The 14341-nt window shown below is 35.6% G+C and overlaps 2 protein-coding genes across 3 annotated transcripts; both read right to left on the minus strand.

Annotated features, from left to right (window-relative positions):
• Nucleotides 1-801: 801 nt before the first annotated feature.
• aurkb (aurora kinase B) lies at nucleotides 802-8586 on the minus strand. Its single transcript, XM_051128433.1, has 9 exons — nucleotides 8483-8586; nucleotides 8161-8199; nucleotides 8014-8071; nucleotides 6524-6557; nucleotides 6242-6430; nucleotides 6039-6177; nucleotides 5129-5277; nucleotides 4779-4953; nucleotides 802-1343 (listed from the first exon to the last, which is right to left on the minus strand). Exons 1-9 carry the CDS (start codon nucleotides 8486-8488, stop codon nucleotides 1161-1163), a joined length of 972 nt encoding a protein of 323 aa, XP_050984390.1. The 5' UTR covers nucleotides 8489-8586; the 3' UTR covers nucleotides 802-1160.
• A 1626-nt stretch (nucleotides 8587-10212) lies between these two features.
• Nucleotides 10213-13972, minus strand: tmem107 (transmembrane protein 107). 2 transcript variants are annotated; one of them, XM_051128445.1, is made up of 6 exons: nucleotides 13881-13972; nucleotides 12184-12291; nucleotides 12033-12100; nucleotides 11735-11835; nucleotides 10677-10773; nucleotides 10213-10446 (listed from the first exon to the last, which is right to left on the minus strand). In XM_051128445.1, exons 2-6 carry the CDS (start codon nucleotides 12268-12270, stop codon nucleotides 10392-10394), a joined length of 408 nt encoding a protein of 135 aa, XP_050984402.1. In that variant the 5' UTR covers nucleotides 12271-12291; nucleotides 13881-13972; the 3' UTR covers nucleotides 10213-10391. The 2 variants fall into 2 exon arrangements, with proteins under 2 accessions (XP_050984402.1, XP_050984403.1); XM_051128446.1 differs by having other exon boundaries at nucleotides 10677-10798.
• Between the last annotated feature and the right edge of the window lie 369 nt (nucleotides 13973-14341).

Here is a 14341-nt window from a genome sequence, read left to right on the forward strand (position 1 = left end):
TTTGACTAACTAGTAGCCAATAGGTAACTGACTTACCTTCTGTATCCACATTAGACCAGTCTACCTTTTTATGACTGACTTTAAAAAGTTACGACCACTCTTACAAAATATTAGATGATCAAGTTATTAAGACTAGTCTAAGTAGTTTATGTAACCGACCCCTGCGGGTTTCACAGACTGGGCTTAGACTAAACCAGGATTAGGACATTAAAGAATTTTTATAACTTGCTTAGAAAAACAACAACAAAAAATGCTGGTGTGCATCTTCAGACAAAAAGGCACAGACACATTGCAAGGTCTGTCAGTTCAAGTTTTTTATTTTTAAGTGAAACAGCTCAGTCTTATATTTTAGTCTAGGATTAGGTTTAAATCTTGTCTGAGAAACTTGGGTTAAAGAGTTAAATCTAATATTTATATATGAGGTAAAGTGTCCGTCGCTTACTAACCCTCATGTTGTTGTAAACCCGTAGGAGTTTTTCCTTCTGTTTAGCATAAAAATGGCAATTAAACTGTTGATGGTAGCCATTGACTTAACACAGCATGGGGGAGAATAATAAAATAAAAATAATAATAGGATAAACTGTCCTTTTAAGCCGTTTCATCTGCTGTTATAAATAAACCAGGAACTAGTCAATATTTCAGTAGTAGTCAAATAATTACTACCAGAAACGTAGGATGTTTTGCAGTATGACGAAATTAAAACGTCTGTTTAACATGACTGTGTTATCGAACGAAACGATCTGAATGCAGGAGTTTAACATTCACTTGAGTTTGTGCAAAACAAAAAGCCATGACACAAAATACTTAAAGCTTTTTATTTTTGACAGATTTGGAAGAAGACATTCATAAAACACTAAACATGAATATAAACAGAACAGCAGAACTACATCTACATGAGACAGTGTAAAACAGAAGAGAACAAACTTTAGAGTTTGTTTACATCTCGGCTCATTAATGGTCAATTAAATACGCTTAGAACCAATTAACGATGCCCGTATACACACACACACACACACACACAGGGTGAATCCGGCCCTCGATCGGGTGTTTCTAACAGTGAAGTCTGACATTCAGCTGTCACAGCACAACCAACCACCAGTCAACCCAGATCAGCAGCCCCGCGTGTCTCAAACAGGTCCTTGAGCGGAGAGCCGCGCGAGTCAGTGATGCGGGACGGCCTGCGGGTTGCAGACGGGCGGCAGGACCCGGCGTGAGTTTGCTTTAACCCACGGGTGCTCAATCACGCTCCTGAGCGGCAGACGCATGGAGGGACTGTGACGCAGCAGCTTGGAGATCAGATCACGAGCGCCGTCAGAAACCACCTTGGGAAACTGCAGATCCACCTAAGACACACATTCAGAACAAAACCCCTTTTAGAATGTTCTTTTTCTTAGTGTTCTTAAAACAAAACTTAATTTGGATTCCTGAAGTGAACATTAGCAACACAATTAAGTGACATCAATACTCAAAACCAGAATCACACTGTACAATCATTTAAAATTACACATACAATAATTTTAAGAACAGAATTTGGTTTCTATTCTAAGGTGTTGATTTAAAAAAAAAAAAAAAAAAAAAAAAAAAAAAACACACACCACACATTTAAACACTGGCTGTAATAACTTTCAGATTAGTTCAGACACACATTAATGAAGACCAGGGTTCACAAAGATACTGTAAAATTAAATTCCAGGACTTTAAAGCACAAACTCACTTATGTCTACCATTTCAAATTCTTAAATATATAGTATACTACACTTTTACTATAGTAAAACCAGTTAATTTCCTTAAGGGATTTGTATGGTTAAATAAATAAATAAATAAATAAAAAAAAAAAAAAAAAAAGATAAATAAATAATAATAATAATAATAATAATAATAATAATAATAATAATAATAATAATAATAAATCCTAAATATCATAAATGATTCGTGAACCCGTTCTGAATTTCCGATCTGAAATCAAATGATTCTGGAACCATTTCAGATCAGGAGTCAGAGCGCAGATCGCAAATCGTTTGATTTGAATCATTCATTTTGCGAAATGATTCACAAACCCCTTCTGATCGAAGTCAAATGATTCATGATTTGAAGTCCCAGTTGGAAACAAGCGACTCGCGATCCGATTGGAGCAGTGAATCATTTTGCGATGCAATGGTTCAACTGATTTGAAGTTTCAGAAAGCTCAGTTTCACCCACCACAACATGCTTTTTAAAAATCGTAGTAAGCGACGTTGAAATTAAAAAAAAAAAAAAAAAATGGCTCTTTTAATTTGATCTGTTTTTTGCTAGTGAATCGCTTAAAATGAATGACCAAAATCATGATTTAGAATTAATCGGAGCGGTTCAACTGTAAATTAACCAAATCATCGGTCATCTCTTAGTGTCTTCAGCCATGTTTACACAACACTGTCAGTACTGCTGCTGCTTAGCGCAATTGTTTTCTGACCTGAACTGAAATGAGCAAAACGGGTATGATTTTTTTTTTTTTTTTAAAGCATTAAAAGATGTGCTTATTGACAATTAAACACTTGTTTAGATACATCGTCTTTCAATAATTCAAGCACCTTTTCAGGAATATTGGAATTTTCAAGTGTTTTTCAGGCCTTAAATTTCAAAGAGTCAAAATCAAGTACTTTAAGCACCTTGTTTGAACCCTGGAAGACAACAGGGTCAGTAAAAATGCAAATATAACACTTCATATTTAGAAAAATGCTCATCTCTAGAGTAATTTTCTTTCTAGCCAACTTACAAAAAACTGCAGTTCTGGCTAAAAAACTTCAGTTGGCAAAAATAGTGCATCATTACGAATTACCAATAACATTATAGGGATCTTTCAAATATTAACCATTACTACCAAACTCTACCTACATGTAATTTATTATTATTATTATTATTATTATTTTTATTATTATTATTATTATTATTATTATTATTATTGTGACGTGACTTTTTGCTCTATAAAACTCCACAAAAGGGTGTCAAATGTAATCTTGGTTTAAATTTTATAACAATTTTCTTAAGACTAAATACAGGGTTGCTGCAGGATTTTTAAACTCAAATTTAAGACTTTTTAAGACCTTTTTTAAGACCTGCACAATTAAACTTAATACCATATGAGCAGGGTAAGGCAATGTCTATGGTTAAATATTAAACTGTAAAATGACTGTAAACTACTGTAAAAAACGATTTACAGTTCAGATTTTTCACAAAAACAAAAGGTTTTATAAAGTGAGACATTTCACATTTCTTTAAAGTGTCAATTTTTAAGAAAATAGAATAAAAAGTATTCTTTTATTAATTGAAACAATTATCATCAATAAATTATTATATTAATTTAAAAAAAACATACAAATACATGTTAGTGTTTAGAATTTTATGATGAATTATCTTCTTGATGATCCACCAGTTCTCATTTACAGCTCTGCATGTTCGCAGGGTAAAAACATGGGTCGCTTTTCGCTTTGGTCTGAACAAAAACAACCTCAATACTATGTTCCTGCAAAACCACATTTCTGGGACCCTATTTTTTGAGACAGTGCCATCTAGCAATTCCATTCCAACAAAGAAATATCAAACAGACGCAAAGACTAGATCCATTGAAACTATACATTTTTTTTAATCTTTCCATCTTATTTTTAATGTAAAAGCTGACATAAACTTGAGTGTTCAAAGGGGTGTCAGCAATCTCCATTTAGCCCATTTAACTGTCCAAAACAGTTCATTGTGCTGCTGGATGTTGTAAATTAGTATTTGTATTCAAATTATTTTACATTTATTAAAGTACTAATAAACACAGTAATTTGTACAGCAATTGTTTGACTGTTTACTTCACTTTGTTAAGTGGGTCACACGTCAGACATGAAGCGCAGCAGCGAATGAACTGAAGTCTAGAATATATTGAAATAAATTAGGCTAAATATTTCAAGAGTTTTACCCAGGGGTATGTTTAGGATTAGGTGTTGGTTAGGACAATAATTAAGTGTATACAATTAAACAACTAAATTCATTATTTCCTTAAAAATAATAATATACAGAATTGAATAGCTACTGCTATAAATAGTATGAGCTGTTAATGCATACATAATACAAATAAATAAATACAATAAAATAAAATAAAAATAAATAATTTAAAAAAAAATTACAGGGTCCTAAAAATGCGGTTCTGAAACTACAGCCTCCTGTACTGTAAGAATACCCTACTCAAAACAACAGGCTTATTGAAAATGCACATTCAATCTCTGCCAGCAGATGGCGCATTCGGAACTGCAGACATGTGTTTCCCCGGTAACCGCAGTACACGAAGCAGCTCAGCACCGGACTTTGAACGCGCAGCGCTCGTGTTTATTTAACGAAATCACAGCCTTTTGAAGTTTAATCATGACACTAAGCTGTATCGCAATTCTGGTCTTTCCGTGCCTAAAATTTAAGACCTCTTAATCATAATTAAGACTTTCTTGTACAATTTAAGACTTTTTATGACCTTAAATTTGATAAACTAAATTTAAGACTTTTTAAGGACCTGCGGGAACCCTGTAAATAATTTAGGGTCTAAGAAAGTATTTTAAACCTTAGGATTCTGCACTTGACAACATTAAGATCTCCTTAATTTATCAAACTTCATAACTTTTTTGAGAGTATTTTAGTGAAACCGGCACTCACACAATCATTCACACAATAATAAAAGCATGTTCAGTAGAAATCAGAGGCAGTATAATAAATGCTACCATGACATTTATGTTTTTCTCGAGCATATAAAGCCAAGGAGACGCACAGACCTTGGTGATGCGCTTGTATGTCTCGGTGTGGCTGGCCGTCTCAAAGGGAGGGTTTCCCACCAGACACTCGTAACACAACACACCAATGCACCACAGATCCACCTTCTCGTCGTGAGTGTGACCCTCGATCATCTCCGGCGGCAGATAATCCAGAGTCCCGCACATGGTCCGGCGTCTGAAACACACCACACACAAAAAAAAAAAAAAAATGCTGTAAAAATTTAACCAGATTCATTTTGAAGTGCCTACCGTGCATGTTAATGTCTAACCATGATATACGATATTTAGATGTCTGTACTGGAAAACAAGACACAAAAACTAAGAATGAACACATTATGGGTGATTGTTACCTGAGTGAGGGCGCGTGGACGGACCAGCCGAAATCTGCAATCTTGAGTTCTCCTCTGTATCCCAGCAGAAGATTCTCAGGCTTAATGTCTCTGTGGATCACCTTCTTCTCATGGCAGTACTGAAGAGCGTCAGCTAACTCCTCCATGTACTACAAACAGTGTTGGGGAAAGTTACTTTTAAAAGTAATGCATTACAATTTTGTGTTACTGTTATTAAGGGGAAAAACAAAAAACAAAAACCAAAAACAAAAAACCCCACCAACTAATTGCATTACTTAGTTATTTTTTATTTTTTTTATGGAAAGTAATAAAAAGTAATGCATTACTTTCTAAAACTGGGCACGGCTTGTTTGTTTGTTTTAATATAAAAAGTTCTATTTTTGGCAAACGTAAAAGCTCTTTCATACTTAAAGCCTCAGGCTGAAGGAAATCTTTGTTTATCTTATGTAATTTTTGCTTATTAATAAGGTTGAATTGGATCAGCAGGTCAGCAGCAAATACACTGGTTTACAAAAAATTGGGATTAAATACACAAGATATTTTTAGTAACATTGAATTATTCATATTCTGACTTGCATTGCTTTGGCGGAAAACTAAACCTGTTTTTTTCTGAGCGGGATGAATTAATGAATGTTCACATTTATTCCAGAACTGAAGTAACACTAAAGTAAAGAAACATCTTACTCCTGATTTCTCTTAACATGTGGACAGGAGAGCTTTCAAGCAATAAATAGAATAAAAAAATAAATAAATTAAAAAAAAAAAATAAAAAAAAAAAACCATAACTGGCATTACTTATTTGAAAAAGTAACTCAGATATTTTCTTGTAAATGAAAAACCACACAAGTCCAGCATCAACATCGGCGTCAGACAGTGACGTGACGGTGCTGAATGAGTCTGAATCACTCACGGTGGCCGTGCGCTGATCATCGAAGCGGCCGCAGCGCTGGAGCTCCTTGTACATCTCACCACGCGGCGCGTACTCCAGGATCAGAAACACACGCGTGTCGTCGTGGAAGTAGTTGTAGAAGCGCAGGATGTTCGGATGCCTGAAAAGAGAGGGTTTTAGCTCCTGCGAGATCACGAAGAGCATCTAAAGCAACTGAAACGCACTTGAGGTGAGACTGGATCTCGATTTCTCTCCTCAGCTGATGCTCCACACCTTCCTTCTCCATCTGAGACTTGAACAGCACCTTCAGAGCCACGATCACTTTCAGCTTCCGCTCACGCGCCAGATACACGTTACCGAACTTGCCCTTGCCGAGCGGACGGCCGATGTCGAAGTCTTTGATGGAGAATTTCCTGGGTGAAAGAGAACGGGAGTTAAAGAAAACAGTGAAAAGCAAATCAAAGCGGCTGAATTAAATCAGACACACGCAGCATGTGTGAACTCACTTTGAGTTTGACCTCACTGGAACTCTTCCAGGACCTGAAAGAAGACCAAAGACTGAATCACTAATTCGCAGCAGCAGCATTTAAAAAACATGCAACAAACGGAGTTATGGCAGAGTCTATTAGCAGTAAGATCACATGTGTAATCTATAGCAGTGGATCTCAATTCCAGTCCTGGGGATTCACTCCTCTGCACAGTTTGTCTTAACACTAGGGTTGCAAAATTCCAGGAATTTTCAAGACTGGAAACTTTCCATGGGAATTAACGGGAATTACTGGGAATAAATTGGGAAACTGCAAAATTGCAGGAACTGGGAATGTAAATGTAGCTGAGAAGAAAAACTTGCAGCATAATCTTGGTTAAAACAACCAGGTTTAATGCAATTTTAGTTTAATTTCTAACCTACACACTGCTCAGTCACATGCACACAGCTTACACAGCTTACCCTACATCCACTGTACATTCCTTTATAACACGCACAGATCAAACTATCAAAATATCCATTATGGTTAGTGTTCATGTAAATGTTTAAAGCTACTGTGCAACTAAATTATACCACTGTAAAAACAAATACACTGGCTAAGCAAACATTTAGGTGAGATAATAATTAAAAAAAAAAACAGTCTAAAAATGACCATCCCCACACAGTCCTCCTAGTAGTCACCTAAGGGGGGAATTCCCCCCCATTTCCTCTGAAGGCACAGTTGCTGCATTTGAGCCCAAGAGCTACATCTAAATTTTGATATTACTTGTGTAAAGTAAGTAAGTTTAGGTAAGTTTAACTAGCAAATACCAAAAAGTTTATACAGTATGTGCTATGAAAAAAAGCTGAATTTTTAGCATCATTACTACGGTCTTCACTGTCACATTGACATAAACCTTCAGAAATCATTCTGAAATGCTGATTTATCAATTTCGGAAACAGCTGTGCTGCTTAATTTTTTTATTCCCTTTTTTACAGGATTCTATAATGAAAAAGAACAGCATTTATTTAAAATATAAATCCTTTTTTAACAGTACTGTTCAAAAGTTTGGGGTCAGTATGTTTTTATTTTTTATTTTTTTCAATACTTTTATTAAACAAGGATGTGTTCAGTTAATAAAAAGTAATCGTAAAGACTTATATTCTTAGAAAAGATTTCAGTTTTGAATAAATTATGTTCTTTTTAAGTTGAATTCCGGAAAAAAGCATCACAGATTCCAAAAAAATCCAAAAATGTCATTTTCAAAATTTTTAAATTATTAGTTTGCATGCATGTCAGCTTATAAGCAACCCAAAATGTTTAAGTTTATATTTGTTTATGATACAGCTTCTCTAAATTTCCAATTAATTCCCATAAATTCCCCTTTGCAACCCAACTTAACACACCGGATTCGGATCAGTTCGTTAGGAGGGAGATCAACCCATGATCAATCACTGCAATGATCTTTCAACCATTCACAGGTTACACAAACAGAGGAGTTTATAAAATGTTTGTTCTAGAGTTTTTACCTGTGACAGCGTGTGAGCCTGGATTCATGCCGACTCTGAACGGACCAACACAAGCCACCTGAGACACAAACACACACGGATCATGAGAAACACGGATCTGTGTGAACAGCGGTGACTCTGTTAAACAAAACCGTGCTGCGGCGTCACCTGCGCTTGGACGACTCTGGGCTCCTGGTTCTCTTTATTCTGATTAAAAACACAAACACGCCGATCAAATCAACAGCTAAAACGCCTCTCAAGTGGATAAACAAAACACAGATATTAAAACTTATCTCTCAACACTCAATATTTAACGTGTGAGTAACGTTAGCGTTATATTTAGCACTCGTAGCCTCGTTGTAGTTCGACAATGACACAAACAGCTTTAACGCGATCAGTCCTTCCGCGATACTAACACCTCCTAAACACACACATGCTGCTACAAACGCGCTAAAATCTAAATGAGACGATTCATAATTGTTTATTGTACCTGCATGATGATTCTTAAGCTCTTGTGACTGTGTTTCTGCTCTTCCGTTTCTTCCCCTCAACCGCCTGGATTTAAAATGAAAACTAGCTTTTATTCTATTGGCCCCGCCGCTGGAGACTCCGCGCTGATTGGCTTATTAACACGAACGCTCATTGGGCCAATGACGTGCCAATCATTCTGGCTCCGCCACAGAGATTCGCGCATGCAAACATTTTAAAATAAGATCATTATTTCTTGAACATTTAATTTCTGCTCCACATGTTACCTTTTTTTTGGGAATAATTTATTTGGAAATCTTAACTGGAAAAAAATCTGGTCACTACAGCAAAAATTCTTTCTTACAAATAAAGTGAGAGAAGTGTCTTTTAAACTGATTCGTAGGTTTTATCCTGTCAAGAAATTTATCCAGAAGTTTAGAGCTGATGTAGAGCTAACATGTTCCTTTTGTTTGAATGGCGATGAAACTGTGGAACACTTGTTTTGGTCATGTCACTACACTCAGGAGTTTTGGTATGATATTCGTGCTTTTGTTAAGTTGAAGATTTTGCCATAATTTTCTTTACAAATGAGAAATATTATATTTGGGTACTTTGACTCAGACCCCACTAAAGAAAATATTTGTTTTATTATAAATTTAATTCTTTTCTTAAGTAAATTTTACGTTCACAAATGCAAATTCTCACACTGTAAACCTGTCTTTGTGGTCTTTCTAAGAGATATGGAAAATTATATCCATTTGATCTCAGTATCTACTAATAAGAAAGCAATGAAGACTGTTAGAATTTGTTCTGCACTTAAAGTTTTTGTGTAGAGAATCTTATGTAAAACAACGGCCCTTTATTGCATACTATTTTACTTTATTTTTATTTATTTTATTATTATTTATTGTATATTTTGTACTGTTTTATTATTATTATTGATGTTGTCTCTTTCAAGTTTCATTTTTGTCGATATTTTGTATTTTGTATTGATTTCTATGTTCTTGTTTTCAGCAATAAAAAAAAAAAAGATTTGAGCATGCGCTTTAAATAAAAAAGAAAGGGAAAACAACAACACTAAGAACAGTGAGAAAGATGTTTTCATATGATTTAATAAATAATTAAAATATAAGATATTTCCAGGACACCTGAACCTGTACTCCACATACATTTATGCATATTACTGTTATTGTATATAATGGAAACTTCTGAACAAATCACACCTTAAATCATAATTATGACATAAATTGAAAGTCAGAAGTATCACATTAGAAATATGAGATAAAGTAAAAATGATGAGCTATTAACTCTTATCACACAATTATGAGATTGAAATTCAATGCATGTGATCTCAAGTTATAGATATGACACAAAAAGTCTAAATCATTTTGCTTGTGACAAAATGTTTATGAATTATTATGAAATAGTTACAGTTGAAATAAATATGTAGTTATACAAATAATAAATAAATAATTATGACATAAAAATGATCATAATGACTTTTTAATCTTATAATTTTGTCATTTTATGACATCATTTTTACCTTGTAATTAGACATGAAATCTAGTTATGTCATAATTATGATTTTCCAAAGCATGATTTTTCTGATGTGGCGTAAATGTGCTTTCATAAATATGTGTGCAACTGCTCTGCATAAAATTCCTTTTATAAAAGTCCATAAAAATTCAAATAAAGATAACAAAAATAAAATAAAAATACAACACACACTTGCAAATTCATTGAAAATTCATGTTTATTCCTTTACAAAAACACAAAAGAGAAATATCCACAAATCTCTACATTTGTTCGGGTGATTCTCTGATATCTGTGCTCATTTCTATCTGTACAACAAACTGTAAAATCATGATCCAGCAGAATCTGTTTTCTTCAGCAGGGTCTTCATGTCCTCGAGTCCTCGGCTGAAGAATCGCTCACATTGACTTGAGCGAAACGAGCAGAATGAACTCAAACAGAGCTGGAATCACACTGTCACACACACAATAAATGAGTAAGAGCTCCCGTTTTAATATACCAAAACATAAAAAAACACAAAGTCATATGTAGAAAATGATGCATTTACATTTTACAATTACACATTTGCTGGACACTTTTTCCATTTCACCCTGAGCCACAGGAAAGCGTACGGTCACTAGATCTAATCATTTATAACACTTCTAAAATGCGTCTAATATTACTGAGTGAGTGAGGAGACGGACCTGCAGAGGCTGAATATGATCCAGTACGTCCAGCACGGCCACTGCTGGAAAACAAAGCAGGACAGACTGACGCAGGCGCTGGCGTGAGAGAACAGAGCTGACGGGACGTTCAGAGAAACACACTAAAGGGGATTTTATTCATGTAAGATCAGGATAATATGACACGCTCAGGAAGAAAAAAGTTTTATTTCATAGCAGTAGTAAACTTCCGTAATATTCATTATTTGTGATATAATATTGATTACCAGAGATAATGATTATATTATTATTATTCATTTTTTTACTTATTGCTCAGTTTGCAGAGCTGAAGCCTATGGGACAAGACATTTCAGAGTGTTTAAAAGCAGAAATGAATTGTTGAGTAAAACTGTTTATTATTTGAGCTGTTTGACTGATCAGCTGCACTGGACTGAGTGTGTGTGTATGTGTATGTGTGTGTGTGTGTTTGTGTGTGTGTGTGTGTGTGTGTGTGTGTGCACCTGGTATTTATCACGTTATGGGGACCAAATGTCCCCACAAGGATAGTAATACCAGTAAATCTTGACCTTGTGGGGACATTTGTGAGGTCCCCATGAGGAAACAGGCTTATAAATCATGCAGAATGAGTTTTTTTGAGAAAGTAAAAGTGTGCACAGTCTCCTGTGAGGGCTAGGTTTAGGTGTAGGGCGATAGAAAATAGGGTTTGTACAGTATAAAAACCATTACGCCTATGGAATGTCCCCATAAAACATGGAAACACAACATGTGTGTGTGTGTGTGTGTGTGTACTTGTTTTTGCTACATTGTGGGGACTAAATGTCCCCACAAGGATAGTAAAACCTGAAATTTTTGACACTCTGAAATGTCTTGTCCCATAAAAAATGATTAAAAATAGTAAATGATGTTTATCTGAAAGTGTAACGATGCAAACATGTTTTCTGTGAGGGCTAGGTTTAGGGTTAGGGTTGGGTTAGGGGACAGACAATATCGTTTGGTCAGTATAAAAACTATAGAAGTCTATGGAAAGTCCCCACAATTCACAAAAACAAACGTGTGTGTGTGTGTGTTTGTAAGGATACACAGCACAGCCTGGTTACTGTTGAACATGGAGACTCCAGAGAGAAATCCAGCCAGTTCAATCACAAACAGACCCAGAGTCACAGACAGAGCCACCAGCAGCCTGACAGACAGACAGACAGACGAGAGAGAGACAACCATCAGAACACACGTCTGAAGAGAGTCAAACATTACAAAACAGAAGCATCATCAGATCAGCTGAACACGCAGTCGTGTTTCACGTGGACATAAGACCCACCAAACTGCGGGAATGACTTCAACGAACATCATTCTGTGACAAATAAAGAGTTGTTTTTTTACCGTGTATCTTCTGTTTTGAATTGTTCTTCAGTGAATTCCAGTGGCAGACATGACTGGATGTTATTGTTCTGTAACACACACACACACACACATCAGTCATCAGACTCTTACAGTCTGGTAAAGCTGTGTAAGGCGCGTGGTCTCGTCTCACCCGTGACCAGAAGATGGTGATGACGACGACCAGGTGAGCGGCGAGTGTGAGGAAGCGCGCAGGTACCAGACTCTTTAACGCTGACATCACACCCTCACCTCAGCAAACCTACAACAACATCAGACACACAAACACTGATTCATCATCACATCCTCCTGTCCTCCAGCTCATCAACTCATCTATTCAGTATTACTTCAACAACAATCATAATACAAATAATAACTAAATTCAGAACCAAAATATGATTCCAACTAACAAAATGTTCTAAGAACATTTTGCTAATGTTCTAATTAAGCTATGAAAACGTTATTTCAGAACGTTCAGAAACGTCCAGTTATAAAAAGGTTAAGGAAACATTCTATTTGATCATGTAGCAAACATTATGGAAACGTTAGTTTTGAATGTTCTCTGAATGTTCTAAAAGAAACAAACTGCTACATTTACACTTAAGTGTCAGACGGACGTCCAACTAAAGCATTTCAGATCAAATGTTCCATGAACGTCGCATGAAGATGTTTTTGTGCGTTTTAAGGTGAGACACCGCAGGTGAATAATGTAAGAAACATTAACTAATAGTTATCACCGTACTTACCCAGTTGATTAATTACACTGGTAACTGCATACATACGTTTTCTCAAATGTTAGGTTTAAATATGCAAATGAGGCATTATTTAATGAAATATGTGCTTATTTGCATACATTTCTAGTACAAGAATCTAATCACTGAATGAAGTCAGTTTCAAAATACTTGTTGATTTTTTTTTTTTTTTTGACATATTAGTGTCAAATGTTTTTAGGGGATTTCAGGTATCTCATTTTTGTCACTCCATAATTCAAAAAATACAGACAGAAAACAATATATTTCACAATTTTTGGGGAATAAAATATTGTATATAATCAAGCAAATTATATATGAAGAAATCCCTCTGTAAAAACCTTCCAGACATAGACAGGAATACAAATGTCTGGTGTGGTGTGTGTAAGTGCTGCTGAAGTGTTGATTTATGGCTCAGTGTAGGAGAAAAAAAAACTCATTTTGAGAAAACTGCCTTTCAATATATGTATTATAACTGAAATCTATTGACACAAACAGATAAAGCGCTGTAAAAGAAACAATTAACAGTGTGTTTTGGATGTTTCCTTTCCACTAGTCTGAAAAAACACTTTATGAAAAACCAAAAAGCCCAAAAACCTGCAGTGTCTTAAGGAAACATTTCATTCGATCATGTAGCAAACATTATGGGAACGTCAGTTTTGAATGTTCTCTCAACGTTCTGCGTCACACAAACGTCCAACTAAAACGTTTCATAAAGGATGCATGTGCTAACGTTTTATAAGACCACTTTACTATTTATTTATTTGTTATTAACATTATTAGACACTTTGATCGAGCGCCTTATTAACGACGTTTGAAAGAAGCATGTCAGAACGTTCTGAGAAGATTCTCTGTAAACTGGGATTCCAAAAAATGTTTTGTCATCACATTCAAAACCACAGAAAAACACAATCACAGGCTCACAGTGTTAAAGCTTGAGAATATTTCCGATAAACGTCTTGATTTCATTCGAAACACAGCAAACAGACACAGTTTGTCGCCAAATCGACTCGACGCGTCTTGAACGTGTTTAGTAAGTAAAATGACACTTCTTTCGCTTTATTAATAACCATAGAGATAAGAAATTAGATGATTTACTCACACGTTCAGCCTCAGACGCGGACGTGCGCGTTACTACAGCAACTGTTTCCTCGCTGAACTCGAGCACGAGCGGCGGCGCGCTCACATCGCCACCAGCCGGCGCGGAGACGCGCAGTAATTTACGAATTCGCCTAGCAGTGTTACACATTATACATAGAGTTCTGTAGTAGTTGTTGTTTTATACACATCTAGTTAAGTTGTCTTGAGAAAGTCAACTTACTGATCTACTATTTAAGAATATTATTATTCTTCTTCTGAGCCAAATTTCAGTATCTGTCTCCTCCTAGAGATTTCAAGCTAGAACCACCAAACTCGGTCCAGATCTTCAGACTGGTCTGACTCAGTGTGCTGTATCTTTTCTACCTGATCCGGCTTACGGTTTTCATAAACCAGACTATTAAAACCACCAAAAATCCCACAGACTTACATTGACGGAATGTTCAAATGAGCCAACACTCTTCA

The sequence above is a fragment of the Labeo rohita genome, chromosome 14, assembly GCF_022985175.1.
Source record: "Labeo rohita strain BAU-BD-2019 chromosome 14, IGBB_LRoh.1.0, whole genome shotgun sequence".
NCBI classification, from domain to species: Eukaryota; Metazoa; Chordata; class Actinopteri; order Cypriniformes; family Cyprinidae; genus Labeo; species Labeo rohita.

Coding starts and splice junctions, on each gene's coding strand:
- aurkb (XM_051128433.1), bottom strand. Junction 6,431..6,523: donor CCAGTGAGGTCAAACTCAAA/GTGAGTTCACAC, acceptor TCTTTCACCCAG/GAAATTCTCCATCAAAGACT. Junction 6,178..6,241: donor GAGATCCAGTCTCACCTCAA/GTGCGTTTCAGT, acceptor CTCTCTTTTCAG/GCATCCGAACATCCTGCGCT.
- tmem107 (XM_051128445.1), bottom strand. CDS start 12,270: ATGTCAGCGTTAAAGAGTCTGGTACCTGCGCGCTTCCTCACACTCGCC. Junction 12,101..12,183: donor TCACCATCTTCTGGTCACGG/GTGAGACGAGAC, acceptor TGTGTGTTACAG/AACAATAACATCCAGTCATG. Junction 11,836..12,032: donor TTCAAAACAGAAGATACACG/GTAAAAAAACAA, acceptor TCTGTCTGTCAG/GCTGCTGGTGGCTCTGTCTG.